General features: G+C 38.9%; 1 protein-coding gene across 3 annotated transcripts in view; it reads left to right on the forward strand.

Moving 5' to 3' along the window:
* The window catches only part of CFAP300 (cilia and flagella associated protein 300), a 36,150-nt gene extending 21,104 nt beyond the window's left edge, over positions 1-15,046 (forward strand). Inside the window, exons 5-7 of one of the 3 annotated variants that reach the window (XM_002799771.4) lie at positions 7,953-8,125; positions 13,929-13,995; positions 14,671-14,931. In XM_002799771.4, coding sequence (XP_002799817.1) covers positions 7,953-8,125; positions 13,929-13,995; positions 14,671-14,799 — 369 coding nt within the window. In that variant the 3' untranslated portion in view covers positions 14,800-14,931. Of the gene's footprint in view, positions 1-7,952; positions 8,126-13,928; positions 13,996-14,670 lie in introns of those variants that run through there. The other 2 variants (XM_015115540.3, XM_077964242.1) reach the window with 2 other exon arrangements.
* The last annotated feature ends 341 nt before the right edge of the window (positions 15,047-15,387 follow it).

Raw genomic sequence — 15,387 nt, forward strand, 5'->3', positions numbered from 1 at the left:
ACTGCTGTGAGCTATGATTGTGCCGCTGCACCCCAGTTTGGGCAACAGAGTGAGACCTTGTCTCTATAAAACAGAAAAAAGAAATGTATTATTGATATTATCATTGTTACAATTATTGAGAGTATTAAAATAGTTAAAAATGAGGGTTTTCATGTCAAATAGCCATATGTTCAAATCCTGCCTTTGTCACTTAATAACTGATGCTTAACCTCTCTAAGCCTCAGTTTCTTCATCTATAAAGTAGGCATAATGTGAGATTTCTGTGAGATAATGTACTTACTCTGCTTAGCATAATGGCTGGCGCTTAGTAAGTTTTCCATAATATTAACAACTTCTATTAATTACTACTGTTATTATTGTCCTCAAGAGAGAAGGAAGACATACAAGTCAGATGTATTGCAAATCCAGATAGCAATGAACTAGGGAAGCTACTGATCCATCATTCCAGACACAGGAATCTTGTCTGTAGGGGAAAGGGAGACATCCAACCAGGAAATACCTAAAAGAACTCATTAACTTAGTTAAGAAGAAAATAAAATTAACTTGCTGAGAATACCCAAACACCCACAACTGAATGAGACTACATATAGTTTGCTCTTAGGTAAATGAAGTATATCTAACATGAGATAATATAAATAATATATGTGGCCGGACGTGGTGGCTCACGCCTGTAATCCCAGCACTTTGGGAAGCCAAGGTGGGTAGATCACCTGAGGTCAGGAGTTCAAGACCAGTCTAGCCAATATGGCGAAACCCTGTCTCTACTAAAAATACAAAAATTAGCCAGGTGTGGTGGTGGGCACCCATAATCCCAGCTACTCGAGAGGCTGAGGCACAAGAATTCGTTGAATCCAGGAAGCAGAGGTTGCGGTGAGCCAAGATCACGCCACTGCACTCCAGCCTGGGTGAAAGAGCAAGACTTCGTCTCAAAAGAAAAAAATTAAACAAAACAAAACAAAAAATACTATACAATAGGGGTCTGATATTAATTTCTACTTCTTCTTACCAAGGATTGGAAATTACTATTTAGGAAATGTTTGGTCTGGGTTTCCCTCCTTTTGGATACTACTGTCAACTCTTGTCTCTCACACTTCTTCTCTGGCATAAGGGTCTAAAGACCCTTACCTCTAATGTTAGATAATTCACTGTCACTTCTAAGAAAGAGTATCATCAGTGGACAGTTTTTTAAAAAGAAGGATTAGTTTTCCAACAGAATACTCTGCAAAACTGCTTGCTGTCTATCTTATTTATTGCCATGAATAGCACCTCTATTCATGAAATGCTGGAGCTCAGTGTTTTTCTACTAGTTGCCTGTATGGCTTGCTCTTGGGTTCATTGCTACTCTGTGGCAACAGGGAGGAAAGGTTTTTAACTTGGTTGCTTTATGGCTAATAAAAAAAAACACTAACATCCAGCTTCAGCCTGAACTAAAAAGCATCCCCCATTGTGCAGCACTACAGATTCTATTGGCTCACTGTAATGTAAGTACTAATAACCACTTTCCTGACTGTGGCTCAGAAGTTTGACCTACTGTCTAAGAGCTACATTGCTGAAGAGATCTGTATGTGAATGGAGATGGAGAAAAGCCATAGAATATTATGTTTTCACATTCATTCCAAAAATTTTTTTAAATTATTATATTTTTTTAAATTACACAGCCAAGCCGGGCATGGTGGCTCATGCTTGTAATCCCAGCACTTTGGGAGGCAGAGGCGGGTGGATCACCTGAGACCAGGAGTATGAGACTAGCCTGGCCAACATGGTGAAAACCCATCTCTATTAAAAATACAAAAATTAGCCAGGCAAGGTGGCACGTGCCTGTAATCCCAACTACTAGGGAGGCTGAGGCAAGAGAATCGCTTGAACCCAGGAGGCAGAGGTTGCAGTGAGCTGAGATTGCACCACTGCTTTCCAGCCTGGGCGACAGAGCGAGACTCTGTCTAAAAAAAGAAAAAAAATTAGCTGGTCATGGTGTCGTATACCTGTAGTCTTAGCTACTTGGGAGGCTGAGGTGGGAGGATTGCTTGAACTCAGGAAGTTGGGCTGCAGTGAGCCAAGATGGCACCATTGCACTCCAGCCTGAGTGACAGAGTGGGACCCTGTCTTCTCCACCCCCCAATAATTGCACAGCCTAATCAGTTAAATATATGAGAGTATTCATGTAAGAAATGTGTTAACTATTCATTCCTAAGTACTTTATTCACCTTTCTCTTAAGTCACATCTTCAGATAGTTGCAAACATGGGCCGCAATAACACATTATTTTCTTACAGAGGGAGGGAGGGAAGGAGAGAGGAAGGAAGGAAGTGGAGATGTGTAAGTGTTACCTGTGGCACACCCAGAGAGCAATTAAGTATGGACTGCTTTCCCTTACCTATATTTTCCTAGACATATCCAACCTTGGTTTTCATCAAGGCATTATAAATAAACTGTGTATGGACAACACCATAGAGTTGAGTTTTTTAAATCCTTCTTATATGCAATGACCTGTGGTAAGTTTTCTGTAGAGATTGTAAATGAGCTTAATCAATTTTCATAATTAAGTGCACTTTCTACTAGACACTGATTGTTGTATAATTCATTGTATTTTCTTTTTTCCCTTGTATGGTAGTGTTAAGCATAAGGTACAATTTTGATAGCCTTTCTCCATCTAGAGTTCCTTTCTGTTTGTTTGTTTATTTATTTTTTTCTCTATTTTGTTTATTTGTGCTCTGGTATTTATTATTTCCTTATACTAACTTTAGGTTTGTTCTTGCTTTTTTAGTTTCTTGAGGTGCATCATTAGATTATTTGAAGTCTTTGTACTTTTATTATGTAGGCATTTATTGCTGTAAAATTCTCTTTTAGCACGCTTTTGCTATATTCCATAGGCATGGGTATATTATATTTCTATTTTTATTTGTTCAAGAAAGTTTAAATTTTTCTTCTGAATTTGTTCATTGACTCATTGGTCATTCAGGAGTGTGTTGTTGGTTCTCATGTATTTGTATAGTTTCTAAAATTCCTTTTGTTATTGATTTCTCATTTTATTCCACTGTGGTATGAGAAGATAGTTGGTATGTTTTCAGTTTTTTAAGTGTGTTGAGACTTGTTTTGTTAATCAACATATGGTCTATCCTGAAGAATGTTCCATGTGCTGATGAGAATAGATATTCTGCAGCTGTTGGATAAAATGTTCTGTAGATGTCTATTTGGTCTAAAGTGCAGCTTAATCCAGTGTTTCTTTATGAATTTTCTGTCTAGATGATCTGTCTAATGTGGAGAGTGAGGTGTTGAATTTCCCAACTATTACTGTATTAGAGTCTATCTCTTCTGTTAGCTCTAATAATATTTGCTTTATATATTTATGTCTGCTGGTGTTGGATGCATATATATTAAGAATAGTATATCCTCTGACTGAATTGACCCCATTAGCATTATATAATGACTTTCTTTGTCCCTTTTTACTGTTTTATTTACAGGTCAAGTGAGTTTGCTATGGGCAACATAGTTGGATCATGCTTTTTGTTTTTTAGATCCACTCAGCCAGTTTACACATTTTAAGTGAAAAATTTAGTCTGTTTATATTCAAGGTTATTATTGATATGTGAGGACATACTTCTGTCATTTTGTTAATTTTTTTGGTTATTTTGTATATCTTTTGTTCCTTTTTCTCTTTTTGTTTATCTTTGTGGTTTGGTGGTTTTCTGCAGTGGTAATATTTGAATCTTTTCTGTGTTTTCAAATTTTGCTTTCAGTTATAGGTCTCCCTTAACCATTTCTTACAGGGCAGGCCTAGTGATGATAAATTCCCTCCATTTTTACTTGTCTAGGAAATACTTTCTCTTTCATTTATGAAGGATAATTTTGCTGGGTATAGTATTTTTGGCTGCCATTTTTTTTCTTTGTTTTCTCTCTCAGCACTTTGAATCATCTCATCCTCTACTGGCCTGTAAGGTTTCTTCTGAGAAATCCATTGTGAGTCTATTGAGGGTTTCCTTATATGTGACTAGACACTTTTCTCTTGCTGTTTTTAGAATTCCTTTTCTTTAACTTTTGATGGTCTGATGATAATGTGCCTTCAAGAAGACATTTTTGGGTTGTACTTATTTGGGGATCTTTAAGGTTCCTGTATCTGGTCATCTAAATCTCTTGTTAGAATTGGAAAGTTTTCAGCTATTATTTTGTTAAATAGATTTTTTTAAATGCCTTTGGGCTTCTCTTCACCTTCTGGAACACCCATAATTCAAAACTGTGTTTGCTTTATGGTATCCTATATGTCATGTAGGCTTTGTTCGTTCTTTTTCTCTTTTTTTTGTCTGACTGGGTTACTTCAAAAGACCCGTCTTCAAGTTCTGAAACAATTTCTTTGGCTTTATGTAGTCTATTGTTGAAATTCTCAATTGAATCTTTTATTTCACTCATTGAATTATTCAGTTCTAGGATTTCTGTTTGGTGCTTTTTAATGATATCTATCTTTTTGGTGAATTTCTCATTCATATCCTGAATTGTTTTTCTGATTTCTTGGTATCCTTTATCTGTGCTTTCTTGTATCTCACTGAGCTTCTTTAATATCATTAATTTTTTGAGATAATTTTTTTTTCAGGACTAGAGACAGAGTTTCACCATGTTGCCCAGGCTGGTCTTAAACTCTTGGGCTCAAGCGATCCACCCACCTCAGCCTCCTAAAGTTTTGGGATTGCAGGTGTGAGATACCGTGCCCGGACAAGTCATTATTTTGAATTTTTTTCTTATAGCTCATAAATTTATTTTTAATTAAATCTGTTGCTGGGGAATTATTGTGCTCCTTTGGAGGTGTCATCTTTCTTGCTTTTTCATATTTCTTGTGTCCTTATATTAATATCTGTGCATCTAGTTTAACAGTCACTTCTTTGAATTTATTGGATTGGCTTTTTAGGAGAAAACTTTTTCCCGAAAATGTACTTGTGGTGTTGATTGGGTAGAGCACTTTGGTTCTAATTCTGGGTGCAAGCAGTAGTGTAGTCTCCATATGATTTATTCAGGTGTACTCAGCATCACTGGTGTCTGTGGTTTCCTCAGTGGCTTAGGTTGCAATTGTTAGTAGAGGCTGGGGTGAAGTTTTGCTGGGGACAGGTAGGCCAGTTCTTGGGTCCCAGTAGTGGCAGCAGCTGGCCAAAGCACACCTGTCCTTGGGCCCCTGAGCAGTGTAGGCAGGCAGTGGTGTTAGCAGGTCCAAGCAGGCTGACTCTTGGGCCTCCAGGCAGCTTGCTCATGTGCCAGCAGTGTTAGTGGTGGGCTGGGTATGTGGATGTGTGTTTGGGTCCCCAGTCAGTGTGCATTAAATGGATGATGGCTGTAGCAGTGGTGGGACAACCTTTGGATTCCCAAGCAGTACACACTTATATTAGCAGTGGCTGTGACATGCTAGGCAGGCCAGTCCCCAGGCCCCCAGGGAGCAAGTATGCTATGGTGGTGGCCAGTTGAATGGGCCTGTGCTCAGGTCCCCGAGAGGAGTACACAAGTGTCAGCAGTGGTGGATGGGACAGGGCAAACCCCAGAGTCCTGGGTGTGCTTGGGCACTGGATGGGGGACAGTGCCAGGCCAGAGGGGCTGTCCTCAGGTCCCCCAGTGGTGCATACAGATGCAGCCTCTTGTGAGTTGGGCAGGGTGATCCTCAAGCCCCCTAGCAAAGTGCTCAGATGGCAGCAGCAGTGGCAATGAGTGGAGAGAGCTCATCCGTGGCCCTGCTGCAGGGCTTTGGGGTGGGGCTACCGTCAGTGGCTGCAGCCACTGGCAGGTGGCTCTTGGGTTCTGGAGAACATACATTTCAGCTCCCAGTAATAGTGGCCATGGCAGTAGTGGCAGCAACAGTAGGGAGAGCCAGTCTTCAGGGCACATGCAAGCATGTAGCGGCCCTGCTACCAAGGGAATGGGGAGTACAAGGTTGCTGCCAGTGGCATATGCTTCAGGCCCTCAGCTGTGGGTGGGAGACCCCATCTTCAGGGAGCATGCAAGTGCATGGTAGACCTGCTGCTGGTGGTGGCAAGGTTGCTATCAGTAACAGCAGCCCCAGGTAAGTGGGTTTCAGGTTCTGGGGAGCACACACTTTCTCTCCCTTTGTCTCAAGGACAGCCTCGTCAGTGTGCTGCATTACTCATTCCCCGGGGTAAAAGACACCATGCAGAATCCAGGTGGACATTTGGGGATGTCATTGGGGATCTAGGGATGTGGAAATGCAGGGACTGTTGGGCCCCAAGGAAGGATGCAGTCTGGTAGGAGTTGGACTCTCAAAATGGTGCCATCCTGCAGCTCCTTAGGACTTGGAGGTGGAGGGGGGGGTTGTGGGAGCCAGCATGAGCTCCTCTCTGGAGCAGTACCATTGTGTGGTCTCCAGGCAGCACGCTATTACTAGTCTCAGGGCCCATGAGGGTTGAGGAGCTCTCCCATGGTGAGGATTGCAGAGGTCCACAGTAGAAATGTGGACTGCTAGGGGTCTTTCACTTACCATTTCCCTGCATTGGGAAGCCTCTCCAGACTCCCAGCCAATCCCAGCTCCTTCTGTGCCTGTGTGTTTCCTGTTACCTCTCTGTTGAATTCCAGTGTTCTCTCTTAGACTCTGTCTTTGAAGTGTGATTATCTACTTGCTATTTTGGTTCTACTTTGTTCATAACGTGAGTGCCAGATGCCTCTAGTCAACCATCTTGACATCCCTCCTATCTAAAGTTGTTTATATGTATTTATTTTTTTTCCATTTTATTTCTTGACCATAGTTTTTTTGTCCTTTATTATTTGGGTCTTATTATATCTATATTTTATTTTTAGCTATTTCACATGCTTTTTTTTTTTTTTTTTGCTCTGTCACCCAGGCTGGAGTGCAGTGGTGCAGTCATGGCTCACTGCCGCTTCAATCATCTTCTGAGCTCAAGCAATCCTCTCACCTCAACCTCCTCATTCACTAGGGCTACAGGCATTCACCACCACATCCAGCTTATTTTAGGGTGGGGGTTACTAGAGATGAGGTCTCACTATGTTGTTCAGGCTGGACTCAAGCTCCTGGCCTCAAGCAATCCTCCTGCCATGGCCTCCCAAAGTGCTGGGATTATAGGCATGAACCACTGTGCCCAGCCTTCACATTCTTTTTTTAAAATAGGGAGGCTGAGGTAAGAAGATCACTTGAGTCCAGGAGTTTGACACCAGCCTGGGCAACATAGTGAGACTCCATCTCTAAAAAAAGAAAAAATAAACAAAGCAGGTAAGATATAAACAATCCAATGGAAGAAATATATTTCTTACATTGGTCACCTTTTTATGCCCACTACAATCAATAAATGAATCAGTGGTCTGTATTTCCCAATGGCATAAGAAAATCCCCTACATCATATCTAGTTTTTCTGCTCTCTGTATGAGGTAGCAAGACCTCAGAGGGGCAAGAGTCAATGTCAATAGGTGATGTGTGAAGTGATCTTACTAGAGAGCAGGAAAGCGAGAGCTGGATATGAGGCTCCAGCACCTGAAAGTTTCAAAAAGGAGTACTTGTGGGATTAAGACCAATACTCATCCAAACTCCATAAGAGGAGAGAGCTTAGAACATGACCATTTAGTCTCTGGGTAGAAGCCAAGGCAGGAGACCTTATGGGATGGAGAAGTGTTCTCATTTATTTATGCTCCTATTTATTTCCAAATAAGATTTGAGGTGACATAACACTAAAACAATTACTAAAAATATCAACTAGAATAAAGACATAAAGTGGAAGGAGGGAAGACTTAGCCACTGTGTTTTAAATTTTGATTTGTTCTTTTCATTGATTGTCAGTTCCTAATGATAAAATAGAGGCAAATAAATGCAGATTACAGGTTACTCTCTTCAGTTGACTCAAGATTAGTTCTTAAAATAGGTGTAAGATTATTTTAAGTATATGAAATGAAACCTTTGAAAACATAAAAGTTAAAACCTTGAGTTATGTTACATTAAGATGAATTTTATCATCTTAGGTTTTGCTAGTGGAAGACTCAGAAAAATATGAAATATTCAGCCAACCAGATAGAGAAGAGTTCCTGTTTTGTCTTTTCAAACATCTTTGCCTTGGTGGAGCCCTTTGTCAATATGAAGATGTGATTAGCCCATATCTGGAAACAGCAAAGCTTATCTATAAGGATCTAGTGAGGTAATATTGCTAGATCACAATATGTAAATCTCTAGTTAATAGAATAAATTATTTGTTTAACCATGATGGAATTACACAACATCATTCAGTGGTCATATTAACAACCAAAGCGTGTAAAAAGCACTACCCTCACCTCCCTCTCATAACCTTCCCCCTCTCATCCAGAATAGAAAGATTTCTGGTTTTCTCTCTTATTTAGTTCTCAGTCCTCTCATTCTTCCTCTACCTCTTCTGCTTTTTTCCTTATTCAGACCTGTTACCAACTGCCATCTTCCAAGCCTTCTTTTTTTTCTTACCAAGCCTCCTTTTAAATCTGAAGGGAACACAAGAGATCCCTCCAGATGTTTAAGTTTGCTTAACTAATAGTAAAAACAATTATTACCTTTGTTCCAAAGAAGTGAAAGAATTTTCACGTAGGTATAATATTTACCTTTTCAAATTAATCCCAGTGCTATACAGTTTGAGGTACTTTGGTAGCATTTTTCTTTTTGAAGATCTAATGAGAATTAAAACCTTACAAATTTCTTGTTTGTACCTTTCTTTTAACTGAAGTGGATGTTCTTTGGTAGAGTTTTTCAGTTATGAAGATATTGGATCATCTTAATAGGCAAAACAACAGAGAGTAAAGGGTCTTAAAAGTTAGTTATATAATTTTACTTTCATAGGAGAAAACCAGAATTAGCTTCTCATTACACTCATAATTGTTAATTTACTTATACTCAACACTTTAATTCTCATATCCATTCCTTGTGTCACATAGCTATACAGCAAACTGCATAATTTAGTTATTTATTCAATTAATTTATTATATGGTTTTAAAAACAGAAAAATGTTTCTATAATCTCCCTATGATTTTAATGAACAAGTTATTGTCAACACATACAGATTATTGGACAAAGAAATGTTAGAAACAATTTCAGAAAAAGCATGTACATACCTATTAATACATCAAACATACTGTCCTAATTATTTGAAGTTCATGTAAACCTGCTAGTCTGCTTCTAGCACTCCCTGAAGATACTACTCTGTATACCCTACACACACACACACACGCACTCATGCACACACACACATACTACTACCACTACCACCACAACGTGTTGTACCCCATCAGCCACATGAACTTGTGGAATTCCTCACTACTGTGTGCTATGAAGGAGGAGATTGTGTTGGAGATATTTGGAGTAGAAATAAGTTTAGAACCTACACATTGAAGAAACTGCTATTTTTCCCAACATTCCCTTCCCCAGATTCTCATCTGCAATTCTCTTCTACATTTTTAGATGCTAAGAAAAAGTATGACTGCTTTACAGTGTCTGACCTGCCGTTGCAAATACACATTATTGCTAATCCATTCTAGCACAGTCCATCCCTTATGTTTGTACATGTTGGGAGCACACTACAGAGTGTGATTTTAGGAGTCTCTAACTCAAACAAAAGGGTAAAAATGTTATTAAAATATTTTTGTCCTCATCCATTATAACAGGTCCTATAAAACACACCTTTTATTTTTTTAATTTTATTTATTTATTTTTTGAGACAGAGTCTGTCACCCAGGCCAGATTGGAGTACAGTGGCACGATCTCAGCTTACTGCCACCTCCACCTCCTGGGTTCAAGGGATTCTCCTGCCTCAGTCTCCCAAGTAGCTGGGACTACAGGCTTGAGCCACCATGCCTGGCTAATTTATTTATTTTTCATAGAGATGGGGTTTCACCTTGTTGGCCAGGCTGGTCTCAAACACCCGACCTCGGGTGATCTTCCCGCCTCGGCCTCCCAAAGTGCTGGGATCACAGGCGTGAGCCACCGCACCTGGCCAAAATATACCTTTTTAATGTTTTTAAAAATGTTTTCCTTAAAAAGATTGAGATTTCTTTAAACCAAATAAGCAATACTTTAGAACCACCCATTTTGTTAAAGAGTAAATGATCAATTGTTTTATTACGTTTCAAAAATGTATATGCAGAAATGTACATAGTTAATAATGGTGCCTGTGTCTTTTCTGCTTTAGACATTAGACACATGCTCTTGTCAAAGTTTCAGGAGAGTTCCCCCAAGCCATGTATCCACCCCAGATGTGAAATTTTATTATTTGAACTGAGAAGTTTAGATTAGGCCCTTCAGATACTAGTTAAGCAGTAGGTCCTTGTTTTTTCTATTTTATTTATTTATTTTTTATTTATTTTTTTGAGATGGAGTCTTGCTTGTCACCCAGGCTGGAGTGCAGTGGCACGATCTCGGCTCAGTGCAACCTCCGCCTCCTGGGTTCATGCCATTTTCCTACCTCAGCCTCCCAAGTAGCTGGGACTACAGGCACCCGCCACCACGCCTGGCTAATTTTTTGTATTTTTAGTAGAGACAGGGTTTCACCGTGTTAGCCAGGACGGTCTCGATCTCCTGACCTTGTGATATGCCTGCCTCGACCTCCCAAAGTGCTGGGATTATAGGCATGAGCCACCGTGCCCGGCCTGTTTTATTTATTTTTTATCGTTTTGGTTTTTTTGGTTTTTTTTGAGACAGGGTCTCACTCTGTTGCCCAGGCTGGAGTACAGTGGCACAATCTCAACTCACTGAAACCCCTGCCTCCTAGGCTCAGGTAATCCTCCCACGTTACCTTAGCCTCCCCAATAGCTAGGATCACAAGCATGCACCACTACACCTGACTAAGTTTTTCATATTTTTTGTACAGATGGGGTTTCACCATATTACCCAGGCTGGTCTTGAACTTCTGGACTCAGGTGATCCACCTGCCTCAGACTCCCAAAGTGCTGGGATTACAGGTGTGAACCACTGTGCCCAGCCAGGCCCTTGTTTTTTAAAATGTGCAGTTACTTAGAATAGTCTGGACACCCTGGAGTTTAGAGTCAATATGGGAGTGATCCTCAGAAATAATCGCAAATGACATTGACAAGAAACAACTATATTATGTCCAAACCATTAATATAATTACACTTTTTAAAAATATTATATAGAAATTATGTTCCAGTATCCTTAAAAACCATGCTTATCAGAGGATGGAGTTAGTGATGGATAAAGATCTGATATAATGCAATTATTAGTAGACCACCACAGAGCACTAATCAATATCACTTTATATTTCCTTTTCATTTTTTCTTAAGAGATATAGGACAGATGATAACTGTACTTTCTTACTAGGCCTATAAAAAATTAGACAAATTATTTTAGAGATATTTTAAAGTAATACTAATGTAGGATCGGAGGTAATAGAATAGTGTGATTTCTATTAGTAACTAACTTCTAATAATGTACAAATGGTAGTCTCTTTCTAAAACAATATTTTTGTTTTTGTTTTTGTTTTTGTTGAGATGGAGTCTCACTCTATTGCCCAGGCTGGAATGCAGTGGTGCAGTCTCGGCTCACTGCAACCTCTGCCTACTGAGTTCAAGCGATTCTTGTGCCTCAGCTTCCCCAGTAGCTGGGACTACAGGCACATGCCACCACGGCCCAGCTAATTTTTGTATTTTTAGTGGAGACGAGGTTTCACCATGGTGGCCAGGCTGGTCTGGAACTCCTAACCTCAGGCGATCTGCCCACCTTGGCCACCCAAAGTGCTGAGATTACAGGTGTGAGCCACCACATCCGGCCGATATACTTGTGGTACATGTTTATATGTGTTAAGTAATTGTTCTAGTATCAAATACTAAATTTTCCCCTAAACTGATTTGATAAGCACTTTTACGAAGTTTTTTCTTTCCTCAGATTTTCAAACTGGAAATAATTTATGTATAGTAAAATGAACAAATCATAAATATACATAAAATTTGGTGAATATGTATGTTTATACCATATAACCACCCACAGATAAATGTTTATAATGAGATATAAATAGATATGTTCTTTATATCGATCTAGGTGATTATATAGGTGTATGCAAGTATTTTATATATAGTGGTTATAGTCATCCCTTGGGTAAGCACAAAAACTTAAAAGTATTATTCAACTTTTAAGCAGTATGTTAAGCAATAGAGAAAACAAAAGAAAATGAACTTGACCTATGTCATAGAAATATTTGGAAATCAATTTAATCCTGGGTTGAAGTCTAAATGAAATACCTAGTAGAGATGAAAACCACCTAAGATTCTTGAACCCTGAAATGGCAATGGCTGGTCATCCCCAAAAGGTGCACAAGCTCAAACATACATACACACACACCGCTCAAACTGAGTCTTCCTTTTTCGTCCTCCTCCTCCTTCTTCTCTCCCTCTCCCAATTACCTTTACATGTGTAGTAGAGGGAGAAGCAGTACTTTCACCTAAAAAAGTAGAGAAGAGGGTATCTTCCTTCACATTTTACCTATACATGTCACACATTAATAATACCTTTGATACATATGTGTTAAATATTTATAGAGTGTATAGGTCTGGGATAAGCAGCTGAGGTGTAGCAGAAAGATTATTGGACTCTGAGTCACCTGTATTCTATTCCCAGAAATACCACTTTTATTTAGTTTATCTTAGTTACATAATTTAACTTCTTTAGTTATATTGTCCATAAAATTGGCAAAATAATGCCTACCTCAATGAATTGTGTGATCTTTAAATGAGGTAATGTATATAAAGGTATTTTGGAGGCTGGTTGCAGTGGCCGTCACCTGTAATCCCAGCACTTTGGGAGGCGAAGGCAGAAGGATCTCTTGAGGCCAGGGTTTCAAGACCAGCTTGGGCAATATAGCAAGACTTTGTCTCTACAAAAATGAAAAATAATAAAAAGTTTAAAATTGTGTAAAAATGTTTTACAAACTGTAAAGCATTAGAAAGTGTGTGTATATTTATTTATATATGTAACAAATTTTAAATATATATCTGTAGCTTATTTTCTCAATCCTTAGTTTGCTTTCTCACTACATATTGCCACAGGAAATCTTTTGTGGGGAGAATAACTGAAGGAAAGCTACTGAGAAAAAATTATTTTTAATATGATATAACTTAGCAATATATAATTTAACAAATAGCTGTTTGGGTTTTTGTTTTTGTTTTTATTTTTGTTTTGAGATGGAGTTTCGCTCTTGTTGCCCACACTGGAGTGCAATGGTGCAATCTTGGCTCACCGCAACCTCCGCCTCTCGGGTTCAAGTGATTCTCCTGCTTCGGCCTCCCGAGTACCTGGGATTACAGGCTAAGTTTTTGTATTTTTAGTAGAGACAGGGTTTCACCATGTTGGTTGGGCTGGTCTCGAACTCCCGACCTCAGGTGATCCGCCCGCCTAGGCCTCCCAAAGTGCTGAGATTACAGGCTTGAGCCACTGTGACGGGCCAACAAATAGTTCTTGTATACATTATCTCATTTGATTTTCATATACTAAAAGGAACATATTATTCCCAATTTACATATGAGAAAATTGAGGTTCAGAAAGGTTAATCTTACTCAAAGTGAAAGAACAGGTCAGTGGCAGAACTAGCATTTGTATTTACACTGTTTAAGTCTTCAGTCTAGCATGCTTTTATCTACCCGATATGGTTGTCTACACTTCAGTCTGATTTTTACGAATCCTCATTTGTCCAATAATTGTCTCTGTAGCCTGTGAAGGTAATTTCATCATCTGAGTCTCAGACTGACTTTAAACCTTCTAACTGTAAGATTCAATTTTCTGCTATTTCAATTCAGTTGACCTTGCCCATTCTTGGTTGAAGCCTCTGATGCCATTTCTTCAAACCACTTAGTTGGATAGTATGTATTTCCATGTTCTATATGAATAAGAATATGTAAATACTAAAAGGGATCATTACTTAAATGTATACGCCAATGCCTATTATGTGTTAAAAGCACCTTTTCTTCCTTTTTTAGTGTTCGAAAGAATCCTCAAACCAAGAAAATACAAATTACCTCTTCTGTCTTTAAAGTTTCAGCCTATGTAAGTGTGAGAGAACTTTTGCAACCAAAGAATTTAATTACTTTTTGTTAATACAGTTGTTACAACTGGAGTTAACAATTAGGACAATGTTATGCCTAGGAGAAAAGACAATGTTATTTAGAGTTTTGTTAAAATTAAAAGTTGATAGAATATGCTTTTGTTTGGAGAACAGTTTGAACTTTCTTCCCTGGCTTCCTTTCTGTCATCTGTATCTAATAACATTGCCTGCTTATTTTAGAGCTAAATCTGTGACTCAGATGGAGTAGAACACAGTTCTCTTAGTCTGTCAAACCATCATTTATAGGGCAGATAAATAAGAATGCCCTAAATGTTGACGGGTGCGGTGGCTCACTCCTGTGATCCCAGCACTTTGGGAGGCCGAGGCGGGTGGAACAGGAGGTCAGGAGATTGAGACAATCCGGGCTAGCACGGTGAAACCCCGTCTCTACTAAAAATACAAAAAATTAGCCGAGCGTGGCGGCACACGCCTGTAATCCCAGCTACTCGGGAGGCTGAGGCAGGAGAATCGCTTGAACCCAGGTGGCAGAGGTTGCAGTGAGCTGAGATGGTGCCACTGCACTCCAACCTGGGTGACAGAGCAAGACTCTTTCTCAAAATAAATAAATAAATAAAATAAAAATAATAATAATAATAATTTAGGTTTGTCTTTTTCAGGATTCTGCTGGTATGTGCTATCCTTCATCAAAGAATCATGAACAGACATTTTCTTACTTTATTGTGGATCCTATCAGGCGTCATCTTCACGTTTTATACCACTGTTATGGTGTGGGAGACATGTCTTAATGCTCTTTCAAATTATGTACCTCTACTATTTTTTATTTATCATTTTTCTCTTTTAATACTAATAGATAAACATTTACTTTGCAAATTAATTCAAGAAAAATGTAAGGAACCTACTTAGAGCAGAAGAAAGCAAACACCAAGATACCTTTTTAAAAATTTGTGTGGAATACTAACCGGGGATCAAATTTCATCCCTAATAAAATCTATACCAAAAAAATTGTGGAATTTTTACAAAAAGTTACAAGGAATTCCTTGTAACTAGAAATCTAGTTCTAATTTGCATTGTGATTCAAGTGAATCCTCAATTTTCCACGTATTTTAATTTATAAGCTAATTAATTCTGGATTGCAAATGCAGCAGAAAACTAAACATTTCTACTACTGATCATTAATATAAATTGTTAGTTTATTTAACTTGTTTCATTTAATTACATTTCTTCATTGCACAAACGTTTACATCTCTAAAGCTAGGAAAAGCATAACAATTCTTTTGCTTTATTTGTTCCACTTAAAAGCCTCAATAAAAAAATAGTGTTCTGGGCCTTGGCACGGTGGCTCATGCCTGTAATCTCAGCACTTTGGGAGGTCA

Source organism: Macaca mulatta, chromosome 14 (genome assembly GCF_049350105.2).
Source record: "Macaca mulatta isolate MMU2019108-1 chromosome 14, T2T-MMU8v2.0, whole genome shotgun sequence".
NCBI classification, from domain to species: domain Eukaryota; kingdom Metazoa; phylum Chordata; class Mammalia; order Primates; family Cercopithecidae; genus Macaca; species Macaca mulatta.